The sequence below is a fragment of the Hyperolius riggenbachi genome, chromosome 5 (assembly GCF_040937935.1).
Source record: "Hyperolius riggenbachi isolate aHypRig1 chromosome 5, aHypRig1.pri, whole genome shotgun sequence".
NCBI lineage: Eukaryota > Metazoa > Chordata > Amphibia > Anura > Hyperoliidae > Hyperolius > Hyperolius riggenbachi.
In genome coordinates, this window is record NC_090650.1 from 208,766,879 (window position 1) to 208,782,506 (window position 15,628).

At 44.6% G+C, this 15,628-nt stretch overlaps 1 protein-coding gene across 2 annotated transcripts in view; it reads right to left on the reverse strand.

Moving 5' to 3' along the window:
• Positions 1-15,628, reverse strand: part of ADAMTS16 (ADAM metallopeptidase with thrombospondin type 1 motif 16) — a 161,162-nt gene that overhangs the window by 70,306 nt on the left and 75,228 nt on the right. For both annotated transcript variants that reach the window (XM_068234569.1, XM_068234567.1), the window contains exons 11-13: positions 8,142-8,237; positions 5,263-5,411; positions 273-445 (exon numbers count right to left, since the gene is read on the reverse strand). In XM_068234569.1, the coding sequence (XP_068090670.1) occupies positions 273-445; positions 5,263-5,411; positions 8,142-8,237 (418 nt within the window). The remainder of the gene's footprint in view (positions 1-272; positions 446-5,262; positions 5,412-8,141; positions 8,238-15,628) is intronic.

A 15,628-nucleotide genomic window follows, 5' to 3' on the forward strand; every position in this document is an offset into this window, starting at 1 on the left:
TATTACACCTACTGATGGCATTTTGGGGGCAGAAGTCATTGAATGAAGAGAAAGCCCAGGCAATAAATCCAAGGGCTACCATTTGGTGCAGGTACACTTTAACTTCAGAGGTTTATGTTGGCTTGTCTGTATAAAAGGCTGAATAAAAGGTTTTTTTATGCCATGCATAATCTTCATGGTTTGAGGAAAAAATCTACGGAAAATAAATGATCAATCAACAAAAAGTCAGAAGATACTGTATGTATTGTACAATTAACAGACATAACCTATACCTGCTACCTGAGTGTAGGGCTTCCAGGTGTAGTACCGGCTTCTGAAGGGTTTACTGTTGTATTCTGAGCACTGCTGAGCTCTATAGTCAACACTGTTCTTCAAACACTTCTGAATGTTACAAAGTTTAAATGACTTTGTGGGCCCTTCACAGAATTTTCCACCATGGAATGGTCTGTATAATAATATTCAAAACGCAACTTACTTCAGTGTAACATTTTCTAGCAATGCAGCATAAAGTAGAACAATACTTTTATAAAAAATGTACTATGTACACATTCAATAGTTTAATATCTAACCATTAACAACAACAACAACATCAACAAACGGTAAAGCCTTGTTCTCACTGCGAAATGTAAAGCGTTTGCTTTGTGGTTTTTGGTGCAGTTGTACTGAATTGGACAAAATCATTATTGCACCAAAGTATGTGCTAAGTTTGCAATTCAGCAAGAATCACATCACACTAGTGGGAATGCACAGTAGTCCAGCCATTATTATTATAAAATGAGTATTCCAGCGAAACATTGAATTCAATCTCACGGGGAGAAAGCCTAAAACAAAAATCCTGTCAAATGACTATCATACCCTCTAAAGATGCACTCCATCCCCTCCATGCCACTTATACATTTCAAGGATGTTAGCAAACATCACAGTACATTTATGTCTAAATACAGCACAAACCACTGTAGACAGCTTCACACAGAAACTGTAAATGGCAGTGTCAGTCTTTGTTGATAATTTCCAAGTGTGCAAGAAACCAAACAAAGCATACTGCCCTGAGCAGCTAATTCCTCATTAGGGAAAATATTACTGTATATACTCGAGTATTAGCCTAATTTTTGGGCCAAAAAAGTGGCCCAAAAGTTTGGGTCTTGGCTTATGCTCGAGTCACTACTCTTTAAAGTAAACCCCACAGTGCCCCCACTATTTGCACGTTGGTGCATCATCTGAGAGAGACCGCACACTTGACATTTCCATGGGAGGTCCCAGCTAACCTCATATCTAGTTGTAGCCTTGGAAGGCATTCAGGAACAGTGTCTACTGAGTGGTGAGAATCCTTGCATTCCTATATCGAATTTTAGATACATGACTATGTGGCTCTGCATTCCTTGCTTTATCTTTATGCCAGCCTAAACTTTGCAACAGGAGTTCTTTACATGTCCATCTCCAGTCCATTGTAGGCCTATGTTCTGGCTTATTATTGCAATCTGCTGAGTTTATGGCTGTGAGTGGTGTTGTGGTTGTGGCTTTTGCCACCCGTGGCTTATACTCTGGTCAAACATTTTTTCTAGTTTTTTTAAGGAAAAAGTTGGGGGGTCAGCTTATACTTGGGTCGGCTTATACTCGAGTATATACCGTCATTTGAGAAGGTTTCTTGTAGCCAAAAGTACACTTAGTGTACTGTCGCCTTGGTTAAACAGGGGTGAAATTTGAACTTCCTGGTAGTTTTTCAATACATAGCTGGCTGCAAATTGAAGCACTAAGATACATTTTAATAGTATTTTACTGAAAATTACTTTTGAAGCACTCATACTGTATGTTATATATATTTTATCAACAAAATTAAACTACACTTTACACTGAAGGCCTAATTGAAGAGCACAATAAAAAAGCTTAGTATGTACCGTATATCACAGAATAAAGAAAAACAAATTCTACAAAAGCAGATCAAGCAAACTTGTTCAGAGATATACTGTAGGGCCAGCCAATTCATTTTTTTCTCCAAAATTTTCTCCTAGTGATATCTTTACATCTTATGAATAAATGCCTTTTAGGCCAGTAGTAAACAAAAAAATGCTCAGAATCATTTTGATAGTACGTTTTTCACCTACCTGTTGGTACTTTTTCAATTGGAGAATGTTGAAAAGTTAATACAGATCAAAAATGATCTTCTAGGAGAAAATTTAAAGGACATCCGAGGTCAAAATAAACTGATGAGAAAAACAATTGTATCTATCCTCAGTCTCCTAAAAATAAGTTTTTTTTTAGATATCTCACAGGTTTTTTTTTTACATTTAAATCTAGTTTTTAAGTTTTTAAGTGTTTCCTTGTCTCTGCTCAATGATACATTGAAGTATGTTAGAACTCAAATCTATGAATTATTGACCCTGTTGATCTCCTTTCCTGCTCCCAGAAGCCATTTACTGACAGGAAAGTGTTTTATGGCTGTAATTACTTATCAATGAGGGTTATGCTATAGTCTGACCCAGTCCGACCCAGTCCCGACCTGAGCAGAAACTGTTACTACCACGACCTAAGCTTGCAGTGGTAATACTACATTGCTTATGATACATGTTATACCCATGGGTGATATGACTAGGATATCAAGGAATTGTCCGGATAGCTCTAGCAATGAGTTGGTAGTGGTGGAGATTAGACTGTAAGAGCATATCCAAATAGGAGTATAAAAAGACCAAAGGATAGGGTCCTTTCCAAGGGCAGAGCAGAACTTTTTTCGGTACAGGAAGAGAGGAGGTAATGGAGGCAGTGGTTTCCTTACCTTTTCCACAGCACAGTGTGGAGTATGTCAAAATAGAAGTTGTATTGAGGAAACATCTCCCAATTCTATATGGGGAGGGATCCAGATTTGGCTCAATTATTTGAGGGCATATGTCACTTTGTTAGCAAAAAAGCCCCTATACTGGGAGATCTCCTCTCTCTGAACCTTTTACTGATTGAGATACCAGGGCTCCTATGTGTGCGGCACCAAAACCTGTAGGTGAATATAAACCATGTGCCATATAAGGTGGATGCATAATACGTGGAGTCCTCGAGATACAACCAACCCACCAATCATATTGCAATTCATTACACACACCCTTCCTGCACTCCCCCAGCCCAGTGTGTAAATGCAGAGTATAGCGCAGCAAAAGCTGTGCTCTCACCTCTCCCCTGTAGTCCAGTGCTGTGCTTCCACCTGTCCACTCAACGCTTGGCCTAGTGCCCGGCATATTATACAGCATGTAGCGCAATTACATGCGACATAATGAGAATGAAGTGCCAGCACTAGAGGGAGCAGGAGACGGACAGGATGGTCACACAGGCACCATGGGACTGAGAGAACCAATAGGAATAGATGGGATGTAAACGTATTCTTTTGATTAAGAATGTGTTAGGTATTCTGTCATCTAGTCCCTGCCTTTCTTTCACTCTTGAAGTATTTGGAGTTAACTTAAGTTGTGTTCCTTTAAAAAAAAAAAGATGTTTGTACTATTGGTATATTTCTTTACATGCACTTTATCAGCCATATCTGTTCTTGGCTATATTTATGGCATTACTGTATTATTTTTCTTCACTGTTTTAAAGGGACCCTGAGCAGTAGCTAGAATAAAAATTGTCACTTACCTGGGGCCTCCTCCAGCCCACCATAGGCCACGAGGTCCCCCGGCTCCTGTTCGTTTCCTGCTGGCGGCTCCCGTTACCGGGCCGGGTGTCGGGCAACTCTTCCTGGATCTTGACGTACACCGTTATCATGCCGGCTGCTACGCGTCATCACAGTGGCCGGCGTGACAGGTCTGCGCATGCGCAGTTTTCTAAATCTAAACCGCGCATGTGCAGACCTGTCACGCCTGTTACGGGAGCCGCCATTGGGACACGGACAGGAGCCAGGAGGATGCCGAGGGACCTCGTGGCCTACGGTGGGCTGGAGGAGGCCCCAGGTAAGGGAAATGTTTTATTCTAGTTACTACTCAGGGTACCTTTAATAAAATCTTGTTGAACAAAAAAAAATAAGATGTTTGCTATAACAGTTTAATTCTATTGATCTTCTGATTAGCGTTAAATATGCAGCTGTAGACAATGTACATTAGTGTAGGAAATAAATACATATTTTGTATTTGTCCCTTCTGTTACACCATGCCTATAAGAGTAAATTGTTACACCTTCTTTTTAGGGGATGGTGCTAGCCTATGGTGTGTCATAGGTGGGCGGAGCTATGTGTATATAAATGTTTGTTTGTTTAGCTACTACGAAGGATCTACTGGGGTCGGGAACGTGTCAGCTTTTCTGTTGCTATGCCACTTTGCTATGCTTTTATGGATTTGTAATAAAAAAGATTTTGATTTTACATCTATAAATAAAGTGCAGACTTTTGCATATAAGAAAATACTTTTGACAATACTTTTTTACCTACTTTGTGGAATTTTTTTTCAATTGCAGAGTGCTGGAAAATTATTTTAAAAGGGAGAGGAAAAATTATCCTGGGAGAAAAATTAGGAGAAAAATTGAATTGAATAAGGGCCAATATCTCATTCAGCCAGCTTTATAAATCAATTGACAAAAATACATATAGGCTCAGAGCATAGAGTCCAAATCCTTTTGGGAAACAAGGGTCCCAACACATGAAGCAAGCAAAGAGATTCTTGACGGCAATGATTACATTTGCTGATTAACCAGGGATAAACAAATATGTACTGCTCCCTGCAGTGAAAATAAACTTTTTTTTACACACAGAGAATTATTTCAAATGCTCTCTTATGTACCTAAGAGTAGTTACTGAAATTTTATTTTACTGAAATTTTAGAAATCCCAATTTAAATAGCAATTTTCCACGCATGAAATCGATACTTTTTAGTGCTATGTTGCAACACTGAAGGAATATACACCCAGTACTCTCTTTGGAGAAATTTGAAATAATATTTGAAAAGTCCTTTGTGATTTAGAGATTTTTGTACTAAACAAGAGTGAAGTATTACTTTAAAGATACTTTTCAAGTTTTCATATTTTATATAAAATGAGCAGCGTACAATCAGTATGTACAGTATATTCCAAGATTTGGTTGCCCCCTCAGCATTGAGAAGCACACAAACCAGGAAAGCTATGACATCACTGAAGAGCCAATGTGGTAGCTGAAGGAGGGTCCTAGTTTGGGCTCAGTTGTAACCCCTGCATTCCCTGAAGAATTGAGTCACATACACATTGAAAAGTTGGCAGTCTATAAATCATTGGAGTAACATGCAAAGTTAAAAGGAATTATGTGAATATGTAAATTACCGTGGCTTATTACACTGGCGCTCTCTGTACAAAATTCCTCCACCACAAGTCCTGGAGCAAGGGGACCAAGCTGACCAGTCAGACCACTGGCCATTTATAGGCTTGGGTCCATCATCACCATGTTTGACACATTGACCTTTTCGACACCACTGTAAAAGGAAACCTAATTAGATTTTTTCAGGTTGACAGTTTTTACTTTGTAGATCTGTGGACACTTTGAAAAAGCATTGTGATACTTATATATTTTAGTGGATTCATTTTTCCTTAAAGAGACACCGTAAGGGGTTGGGGGAAAATGAGCTGAACTTACCCGGGGCTTCTAATGGTCCCTTGCAACAAACCTGTGCCCGCGAAGCCTCTCACCGATGCTCCGGCCCCGCCTCTGGTTCACTTCTGGAATTTCAGACTTTAAAGTCTGAAAACAACTGTGCCTGCGTTGCAGTGTCCTCAATCCCGCTGATGTCACCAGGAGCATACTGCGCAGGCCCAGTATGGTCTGTGTCTGCGCAGTACGCTCCTGGTGACATCAGCAGGATTGAGGACATGGCAACGCAGGCGCAGTGGTTTTCAGACCTTAAAGCCTGAAATTCCAGAAGTGAACCAGAGGCGGGGCTGGAGCATCGGTGAGTGGCTGCGCTGGCACAGGATATCTGTGAGGGACCATTAGAAGCCCCGGGTAAGTTCAACTCATTTTCCCCCGACCCCCCTACAGTATCCCTTTAAAGGAGACCTTGGATATATAGAATAATGGAACCTATCATTTTGATTCCTTTCTAAAAAATGCTAGCTTCCTGGCTATAAAGCGCACCCTCATCATGTAATATTATCTGAGTCACTCCCTTGGAAAAAGCATGCAGATCAGGAGAGTCGGTGTAACAAACTTATCTGGTATGGTCTCTGTTCTGATAGTGTGGAGCAGCTGGAGGAAGCTTCCTCTTCAGCTTTGGTCAAACGCATCCCCAGCTCCCCTGTAGACGTGAATCAGCATGATGGCATATATATGTACTCTAGTCAGTCAGTATTGTATTATTGTAATATTGTATTGTGTACCGACCTTTGCCTGTCTCTTGACTACAAATCTGCCTAACCCTTCTGCACTACTGCCATCTGATCTCTGTGTATGACTCGGCCTGCCTCTGAATTCAATTCTGTTAGATCCTTCCAATACGACTGACATCTGAATTATGTGTATGACTCTGTCTGTTATTTGAGTACGATTTTGCCTAGCCCTTCTGTACCTCAGACATCTGCTCATGTGAATGACCTCGGCCTGTCTCTGATTACCCTTTTCTCACTAGTACTGTAACGTGCACTTGTTACGCTAGCCCTATTCACGTATCAGCATGACAGTCGGAAAACCTAATTTATAGACTTTCTCTGAATAAAGTCCTTTACTTACAATAGAGTTAAGGTGTGTACACATAAACAGTTACTGTCAGGACTCAGTCCCTGATCCGAGTGCATTAGAGGCACTTCGCTAACCTGCAGGCTTGCAACCTATTATGTTGCCACAGAGGGAGGCAGAGGGATGATGACACATGACGGGATGGAAGGGGTAAGAAAAAGAACAATAGCTTCGGACTGCGCTCAGAATAGATGATCTCTTGTCAACGCACTGGGGCCAGGTCTGCTGAGAATTTAGTGTGTGTACGGTGCCGCCATGCATTGGCAAGAAATACGGCCTGCCGGCTCATCTTGTCCAAGCCCAGACTGCAGCCATTGTTCTCCTCTTTGCCATCGCACTAGGAGCAGCCTCACCTGAGAACCATCTAGCTAATGTATGAAGCCTTAGTGATTCACCAATTGTTCTAGCCAGAGGGCTAGCAATACAGCCTGGAAATAAGAATTATTACCATCATGTAATTACATACTTTTTGTTTGATGTAAATTAAATGAGAGGAAAGAAAGCCCCCATGTAGAGCACCACTTGTTGAAAATATACAAAAAAATACTTTATTCAATAATTGACACTGATAATGAAGACATGATGAGATTCAACATGATTAAAAACAATTAAAACATACGGCAAAAGATAATTCCCTGCTGCCAAAGAATAAACATAAATACATATAATAAGGAGAAATACATATAAAATATGTACTTATCCCCAGGTAAAGAGCGAGTCAGATAGGATGCAGATGGCAGGGAAGAGTCGGTATCCCTCCGGACTATACTTGGATAGTCCGGAGGGATACCGACTCTTCCCTGCCATCTGCATCCTATCTGACTCGCTCTTTACCTGGGGATAAGTACATATTTTTTCTCCTTGCAGCACTCACCAATTTTTTTCCTCTTATGCACTTTGCCATTGGGCTGCTCCTATTGATCATATATTTATCACTTATTTATTGAATTGTTTACAATATCTTTTGCACTTATTATATGCACTTTGGGATTTATTCCTCCTCCTTTTCACGTATTGCTACTGAACCCGGGTTCAACTATTGGTGGGCTCTTTTTAGATGCCCACCATGCTGGTTTAATCTCATCAGTATTTTTTAATTAATTTATTTATTGTCATTTGGATGCTAGATCATTGCATTAATTATCATTATTATATGTATTTATGTTTATTCTTTGGCAGCAGGGAATTGTCTTTTGCCGTATGTTTTAATTGTTTTTAATCATGTTGAATCTCATCATGTCTTCATTATCCGTGTCAATTATTGAATAAAGTATTTTTTTGTATATTTTCAACAAGTGGTGCTCTACATGGGGGCTTTCTTTCCTCTCATTTAATTTACATTTACTTTTGAGCCCTAGTACACTTGCTTTGTATATATATATTTTGTGCCAGTGTTGTGGACATTCCTTTGTCCATACTTTTTGTTTGATGCATACCATTAGGTAAATTAGTAAGTAGGTAAGTATGTTCTTACCATATTGTGTCCACACGTTGTGCCTTCAGCTGCTGGCATAAACTTTGTCTCACATTTTCTTCCTCCTCTGTGGCACCAGAGTGCTTTGCATAGGTCCTAAAAGAAAATGAAACCTAAATCTCATTAATAGCATTAATCCATGCCATGCATGGATGAGGATCAACTAGTGTTGGGCGAACATCTAGATGTTCGGGTTCGGGCCGAACAGGCCGAACATGGCCGCGATGTTCGGGTGTTCGACCCGAACTCCGAACATAATGGAAGTCAATGGGGACCCGAACTTTTGTGGTTTGTAAAGCCTCCTTACATGCTACATACCCCACATTTACAGGGTATGTGCACCTTGGGAGTGGGTACAAGAGGAAAAAAAAATTTAGCAAAAAGAGCTTATAGTTTTTGAGAAAATCGATTTTAAAGTTTCAAAGGGAAAACTGTCTTTTAAATGCGGGAAATGTCTGTTTTCTTTGCACAGGTAACATGCTTTTTGTCGGCATGCAGTCATAAATGTAATACATATAAGAGGTTCCAGGAAAAGGGACCGGTAATGCTAACCCAGCAGCAGCACACGTGATGGAACAGGAGGAGGGTGGCGCAGGAGGAGAAGGCCACGCTTTGAGACACAACAACCCAGGCCTTGCATGAGGACAAGAAGCGTGCGGATAGCATGCTTTGTACCACCATGCAGTCATAAATGTAATAAAGATAAGTGGTTCAATAAACAGGGACCACGCGGCAACGCTAACCCAGCAGCAGCACACGTGATGGAACAGGAGGAGGCGCAGGAGGAGAAGGCCACGCTTTGTGAGACACAACAACCCAGGCCTTGCATGAGGACAAAAAGCGTGCGGATAGCATGCTTTGTACCGCCATGTAGTCATAAATGTAATAAAGATAAGAGGTTCAATAAACAGGGACCACGCGGCAACGCTAACCCAGCAGCAGCAGCAGCAGCAGCACACGTGATGGAACAGGAGGAGGCGCAGGAGGAGAAGGCCACGCTTTGTGAGACACAACAACCCAGGCCTTGCATGAGGACAAAAAGCGTGCGGATAGCATGCTTTGTACCGCCATGTAGTCATAAATGTAATAAAGATAAGAGGTTCAATAAACAGGGACCACGCGGCAACGGTAACCCAGCAGCAGCAGCAGCAGCAGCAGCACACGTGATGGAACAGGAGGAGGCGCAGGAGGAGAAGGCCACGCTTTGTGAGACACAACAACCCAGGCCTTGCATGAGGACAAAAAGCGTGCGGATAGCATGCTTTGTACCGCCATGTAGTCATAAATGTAATAAAGATAAGAGGTTCCATAAACAGGGACCACGCGGCAACGGTAACCCAGCAGCAGCAGCAGCAGCAGCAGCACACGTGATGGAACAGGAGGAGGCGCAGGAGGAGAAGGCCACGCTTTGTGAGACACAACAACCCAGGCCTTGCATGAGGACAAAAAGCGTGCGGATAGCATGCTTTGTACCGCCATGTAGTCATAAATGTAATAAAGATAAGAGGTTCCATAAACAGGGACCGGCAACGGTAACCCAGCAGCAGCAGCAGCAGCAGCAGCAGCAGCAGCACACGTGATGGAACAGGAGGAGGCGCAGGAGGAGAAGGCCACGCTTTGTGAGACACAACAACCCAGGCCTTGCATGAGGACAAAAAGCGTGCGGATATAGCAGCAATGCTTTTTGCCGCCATGCAGTCATAAATGTAATACAGATGAGAGGTTCAATAAACAGGGACCGGAAACGCTAAACCATCCCAGATGTTCATCGGTCATGTTACTTGGTTGGGGTCCAGGAGTGTTGCGTAGTCGTTTCCAATCCAGGATTGATTCATTTTAATTTGAGTCAGACGGTCTGCATTTTCTGTGGAGAGGCGGATACGCCGATCTGTGATGATGCCTCCGGCAGCACTGAAACAGCGTTCCGACATAACGCTGGCTGCCGGGCAAGCCAGCACCTCTATTGCGTACATTGCCAGTTCGTGCCAGGTGTCTAGCTTCATGCCCGGTTTCAGGTCCAGCGGTGCCAGCCACAAATCCGTCTGTTCCTTTATTCCCCTCCAAATTTCCTCCCCTGTGTGCTGCTTATCCCCAAGGCAGATCAGCTTCAGCAACGCTTGCTGACGCATGCCAACAGCTGTGCTGCACTGCTTCCACGATCCTACTGCTGTTGGTGCTGGGTTAGCATTTCCGGATGAGGTACAGCTTTGAGATGCGTTGGAGGAGAAGGAGTCAGAGAGGTAGGTGCTGCTGTTGTTATCCAGCTGTTTGCGGCGTGGGCAACACCCGCGCCGTAGCAGGTGAGGAATCGCTGCCAGGCTCCACAAGGTTCACCCAGTGCGCGGTAAGGGAGATGTATCGACCCTGGCCGAACGCACTCGTCCAGGTGTCAGTGGTGAGGTGAACCTTGCAGGCAACGGCATTCTTCAAGCTTCGGGTTATTTAGCTGACCACGTGCTCATGCAACTCAGGCACTGCAGAGCGCGCAAAGTGGTAGCGGCTGGGAACAACGTAACGTGGGATGGCCACTGACATCATGCCCTTGAAGCTGTTTGTCTCCACCACTCGATATGGCAGCATTTCGCAGGCCAGAAGCTTGGCTATGCTGGCTGGCTGTTACTGCCACGGCCCGGGGGTCATTTGCTGGCAATTTCCTCTTGTGCTCAAACATCTCAGAGACAGACAACTCAACCGTAGCGCTGCACACCGAAGGGCTGTTGGTTGTTGTGTTTGATGAACACTGGGAGACCTCAAGAGCACTAGTCCGGAAAGTGACAGTGTCAGCATCGTCTGATGTTTGTGAATGTTGTGAACCACGCAATGGCTGGGCTACTGCTGCTGCTGAGGCGGGTCTGGTGGTGAGTCTGGTGAACCCAAGGGAGGCAGTGTTGCTGGTGGTACCCTGTCCTGCCGCGTTTGCCCACAGAGTGGGATGTTTGGATAGAATGTGGCGGCTCATGCTGGTGGTGGAGAGGTTGTTAATACTTTTCCCCCTGCTCAGGCGGGTCTTGCACACCTTGCAAATCGCCATGGTAACATCCTCAGTGCAGTCTTCAAAGAAAGCCCAGACTTTAACTGGCTGAGGACTCGGACCTCGTGCGTGATGTGCTGGTGCTGCTTAACCCACTGCTGGACGCTTGAGAGGTCATCCAAGTAATTATCTGGTCCTGTTCTTTTGGATCTGTGAGGGTTGTTGTCCTGGACAACATGGGCAGTATTGAGTGGGTTTTCTTGGGTGCTCCCCTGTGGCCTGTACGTGAACCGTCAGGGGAAACACCTCTTCCCTTGCCCCTCCCTCTTTCACCGGATTTCTTCCTCATTTCACTTATCCTTAAAGTACACGCTGACTGGCAGCAGTACAGTGGCAGTACAGAAATGCTATACAGTGGTGGGTGAGCGGTGTACCACTATTGTCAGCAGTGACACAGAGCACAATGCTATACAGTGGCGGGTGAGCGGTGTACTACTGTTCCCAGCAGACACAGAGTGGAAGTAAACACAATGCTATATAGTGTGGCTGAGCCGTGTACACAGAGTGGCATTAAACACAATGCTATATAGTCTGCTATATAGTCACCCCGAACAGGGTGATGTTCTGCAGAACCCGAACAGTGGCAAACACTGTTCGCCCAACACTACTGGGAGGGAACGCAGATTTTAGTACCTAAACACACGATACAACATGTTTTCCGGGGTCGGACTCTGAGGCACATACAGATGGTCCCGATCATCATCCTCATCATACAACTCTTCTCCTGAGTCTGACCCACCCACCACCTCTGCCACCCCAACATCCCCAGACACAGACCCCTCATCGTCCTCAACATTAACTTGGGATGCTGGCCTGAGCCAGACCTCCTCCTCCACATCAGGCCCCATCATCTCCTCAATGGCAGCCCTCATTAATCGCTCTGGCGACGGACTGATGGACACAACGTTCTCCTCCGGGGAGGGCTGCTGCTGACCACTGGCTGCTGGGGTGGATGTTATAGCTTGCGTGGGGCGTTGGCTGTTGCTGTTGTTGGGAGTGCTGCTCACAGCGGAGGTCTCTGGGGAACTCATGTTGAGCTCATATAGTGGTTGACGGTGAGTGGAGTATTACTGATCCCAGCAATATACACACTGACTGGCAGAGTACGCAATGCTATATAGTGTGGCTGAGCGGTGTACACAGAGTGGCAGTAAACACAATGCTATATAGTCTGGCTGAGCGAGCGGTGTACTACTGTTCCCAGCAGAATCAGAGTGGCAGTAAACAATGGTATATAGTCTGGCTGAGCGGTGTACACAGAGTGTCAGTAAACAATGGTATATAGTCTGGCTGAGCGAGCGGTGTACTACTGTTCCCAGCAGAATCAGAGTGGCAGTAAACAATGGTATATAGTCTGGCTGAGCGGTGTACACAGAGTGTCAGTAAACAATGGTATATAGTCTGGCTGAGCGGTGTACACACAATGCTATATAGTCTGCTATATAGTGTCAGTAAACAATGGTATATAGTCTGGCTGAGCGAGCGGTGTACTACTGTTCCCAGCAGAATCAGAGTGGCAGTAAACAATGGTATATAGTCTGGCTGAGCGGTGTACACAGAGTGTCAGTAAACAATGGTATATAGTCTGGCTGAGCGAGCGGTGTACTACTGTTCCCAGCAGAATCAGAGTGGCAGTAAACAATGGTATATAGTCTGGCTGAGCGGTGTACACAGAGTGTCAGTAAACAATGGTATATAGTCTGGCTGAGCGAGCGGTGTACTACTGTTCCCAGCAGAATCAGAGTGGCAGTAAACAATGGTATATAGTCTGGCTGAGCGGTGTACACAGAGTGTCAGTAAACAATGGTATATAGTCTGGCTGAGCGGTGTACACACAATGCTATATAGTCTGCTATATAGTGTCAGTAAACAATGGTATATAGTCTGGCTGAGCGAGCGGTGTACTACTGTTCCCAGCAGAATCAGAGTGGCAGTAAACAATGGTATATAGTCTGGCTGAGCGGTGTACACAGAGTGTCAGTAAACAATGGTATATAGTCTGGCTGAGCGAGCGGTGTACTACTGTTCCCAGCAGAATCAGAGTGGCAGTAAACAATGGTATATAGTCTGGCTGAGCGGTGTACACAGAGTTTCAGTAAACAATGGTATATAGTCTGGCTGAGCGGTGTACACAGAGTGTCAGTAAACAATGGTATATAGTCTGGCTGAGCGGTGTACACAGAGTGGCAGTAAACACAATGCTATATAGTCTGGCTGAGCGAGCGGTGTACTACTGTTCCCAGCAGAATCAGAGTGGCAGTAAACAATGGTATATAGTCTGGCTGAGCGGTGTACACAGAGTGTCAGTAAACAATGGTATATAGTCTGGCTGAGCGAGCGGTGTACTACTGTTCCCAGCAGAATCAGAGTGGCAGTAAACAATGGTATATAGTCTGGCTGAGCGGTGTACACAGAGTGTCAGTAAACAATGGTATATAGTCTGGCTGAGCGGTGTACACACAATGCTATATAGTCTGCTATATAGTGTCAGTAAACAATGGTATATAGTCTGGCTGAGCGAGCGGTGTACTACTGTTCCCAGCAGAATCAGAGTGGCAGTAAACAATGGTATATAGTCTGGCTGAGCGGTGTACACAGAGTGTCAGTAAACAATGGTATATAGTCTGGCTGAGCGAGCGGTGTACTACTGTTCCCAGCAGAATCAGAGTGGCAGTAAACAATGGTATATAGTCTGGCTGAGCGGTGTACACAGAGTGTCAGTAAACAATGGTATATAGTCTGGCTGAGCGAGCGGTGTACTACTGTTCCCAGCAGAATCAGAGTGGCAGTAAACAATGGTATATAGTCTGGCTGAGCGGTGTACACAGAGTGTCAGTAAACAATGGTATATAGTCTGGCTGAGCGGTGTACACACAATGCTATATAGTCTGCTATATAGTGTCAGTAAACAATGGTATATAGTCTGGCTGAGCGAGCGGTGTACTACTGTTCCCAGCAGAATCAGAGTGGCAGTAAACAATGGTATATAGTCTGGCTGAGCGGTGTACACAGAGTGTCAGTAAACAATGGTATATAGTCTGGCTGAGCGAGCGGTGTACTACTGTTCCCAGCAGAATCAGAGTGGCAGTAAACAATGGTATATAGTCTGGCTGAGCGGTGTACACAGAGTTTCAGTAAACAATGGTATATAGTCTGGCTGAGCGGTGTACACAGAGTGTCAGTAAACAATGGTATATAGTCTGGCTGAGCGGTGTACACAGAGTGGCAGTAAACACAATGCTATATAGTCTGGCTGAGCGAGCGGTGTACTACTGTTCCCAGCAGAATCAGAGTGGCAGTAAACAATGGTATATAGTCTGGCTGAGCGGTGTACACAGAGTGTCAGTAAACAATGGTATATAGTCTGGCTGAGCGGTGTACACAGAGTGTCAGTAAACAATGGTATATAGTCTGGCTGAGCGGTGTACACAGAGTGGCAGTAAACACAATGCTATATACTCTGGCTGAGCGAGCGGTGTACTACTGTTCCCAGCAGACACAGAACAGTGAACAGAATGCTATATAGTGTGGCTGAGCGAGCGGTGTACCACTATTCCCAGCAGACACAGAACAGTGAACAGAATGCTATATAGTGTGGCTGAGCGGGCGGTGTACCACTATTCCCAGCAGACACAGAACAGTGAACAGAATGCTATATAGTGTGGATGAGCGAGCGGTGTACCACTATTCCCAGCAGACACAGAACAGTAAACAGAATGCTATATAGTGTGGCTGAGCGAGCGGTGTACCACTATTCCCAGCAGACACAGAACAGTGAACAGAATGCTATATAGTGTGGCTGAGCGAGCGGTGTACCACTATTCCCAGCAGACACAGAACAGTGCACAGAATGCTATATAGTGTGGCTGAGCGAGCGGTGTACCACTATTCCCAGCAGACACAGAACAGTAAACAGAATGCTATATAGTGTGGCTGAGCGAGCGGTGTACCACTATTCCCAGCAGACACAGAACAGTAAACAGAATGCTATATAGTGTGGCTGAGCGAGCGGTGTACCACTATTCCAAGCAGACACAGAACAGTGAACAGAATGCTATATAGTGTGGCTGAGCGAGCGGTGTACCACTATTCCCAGCAGACACAGAGTGGCAGTAAACAGAATGCTATATAGTGTGGCTGAGCGAGGTACACAGAGTGGCAGTAAACAGAATGCTATATAGTGTGGCTGAGCAAGCGGTGTACTACTATTCCCAGCAGACACAGAGTGGCAGTAAACAGAATGCTATATAGTGTGGCTGAGCGAGGTACACAGAGTGGCAGTAAACAGAATGCTATATAGTGTGGCTGAGCAAGCGGTGTACTACTGTTCCCAGCAGTGACACAATGACAGGGGGGACCCTGGCTAGCGTGGCTGGAGCGCGAACTACCCTGCCTGCCTACCCAAAGCTAAACCCACAGACAAATGGCGGAGATATGACGTGGTTCGGGTATTTAT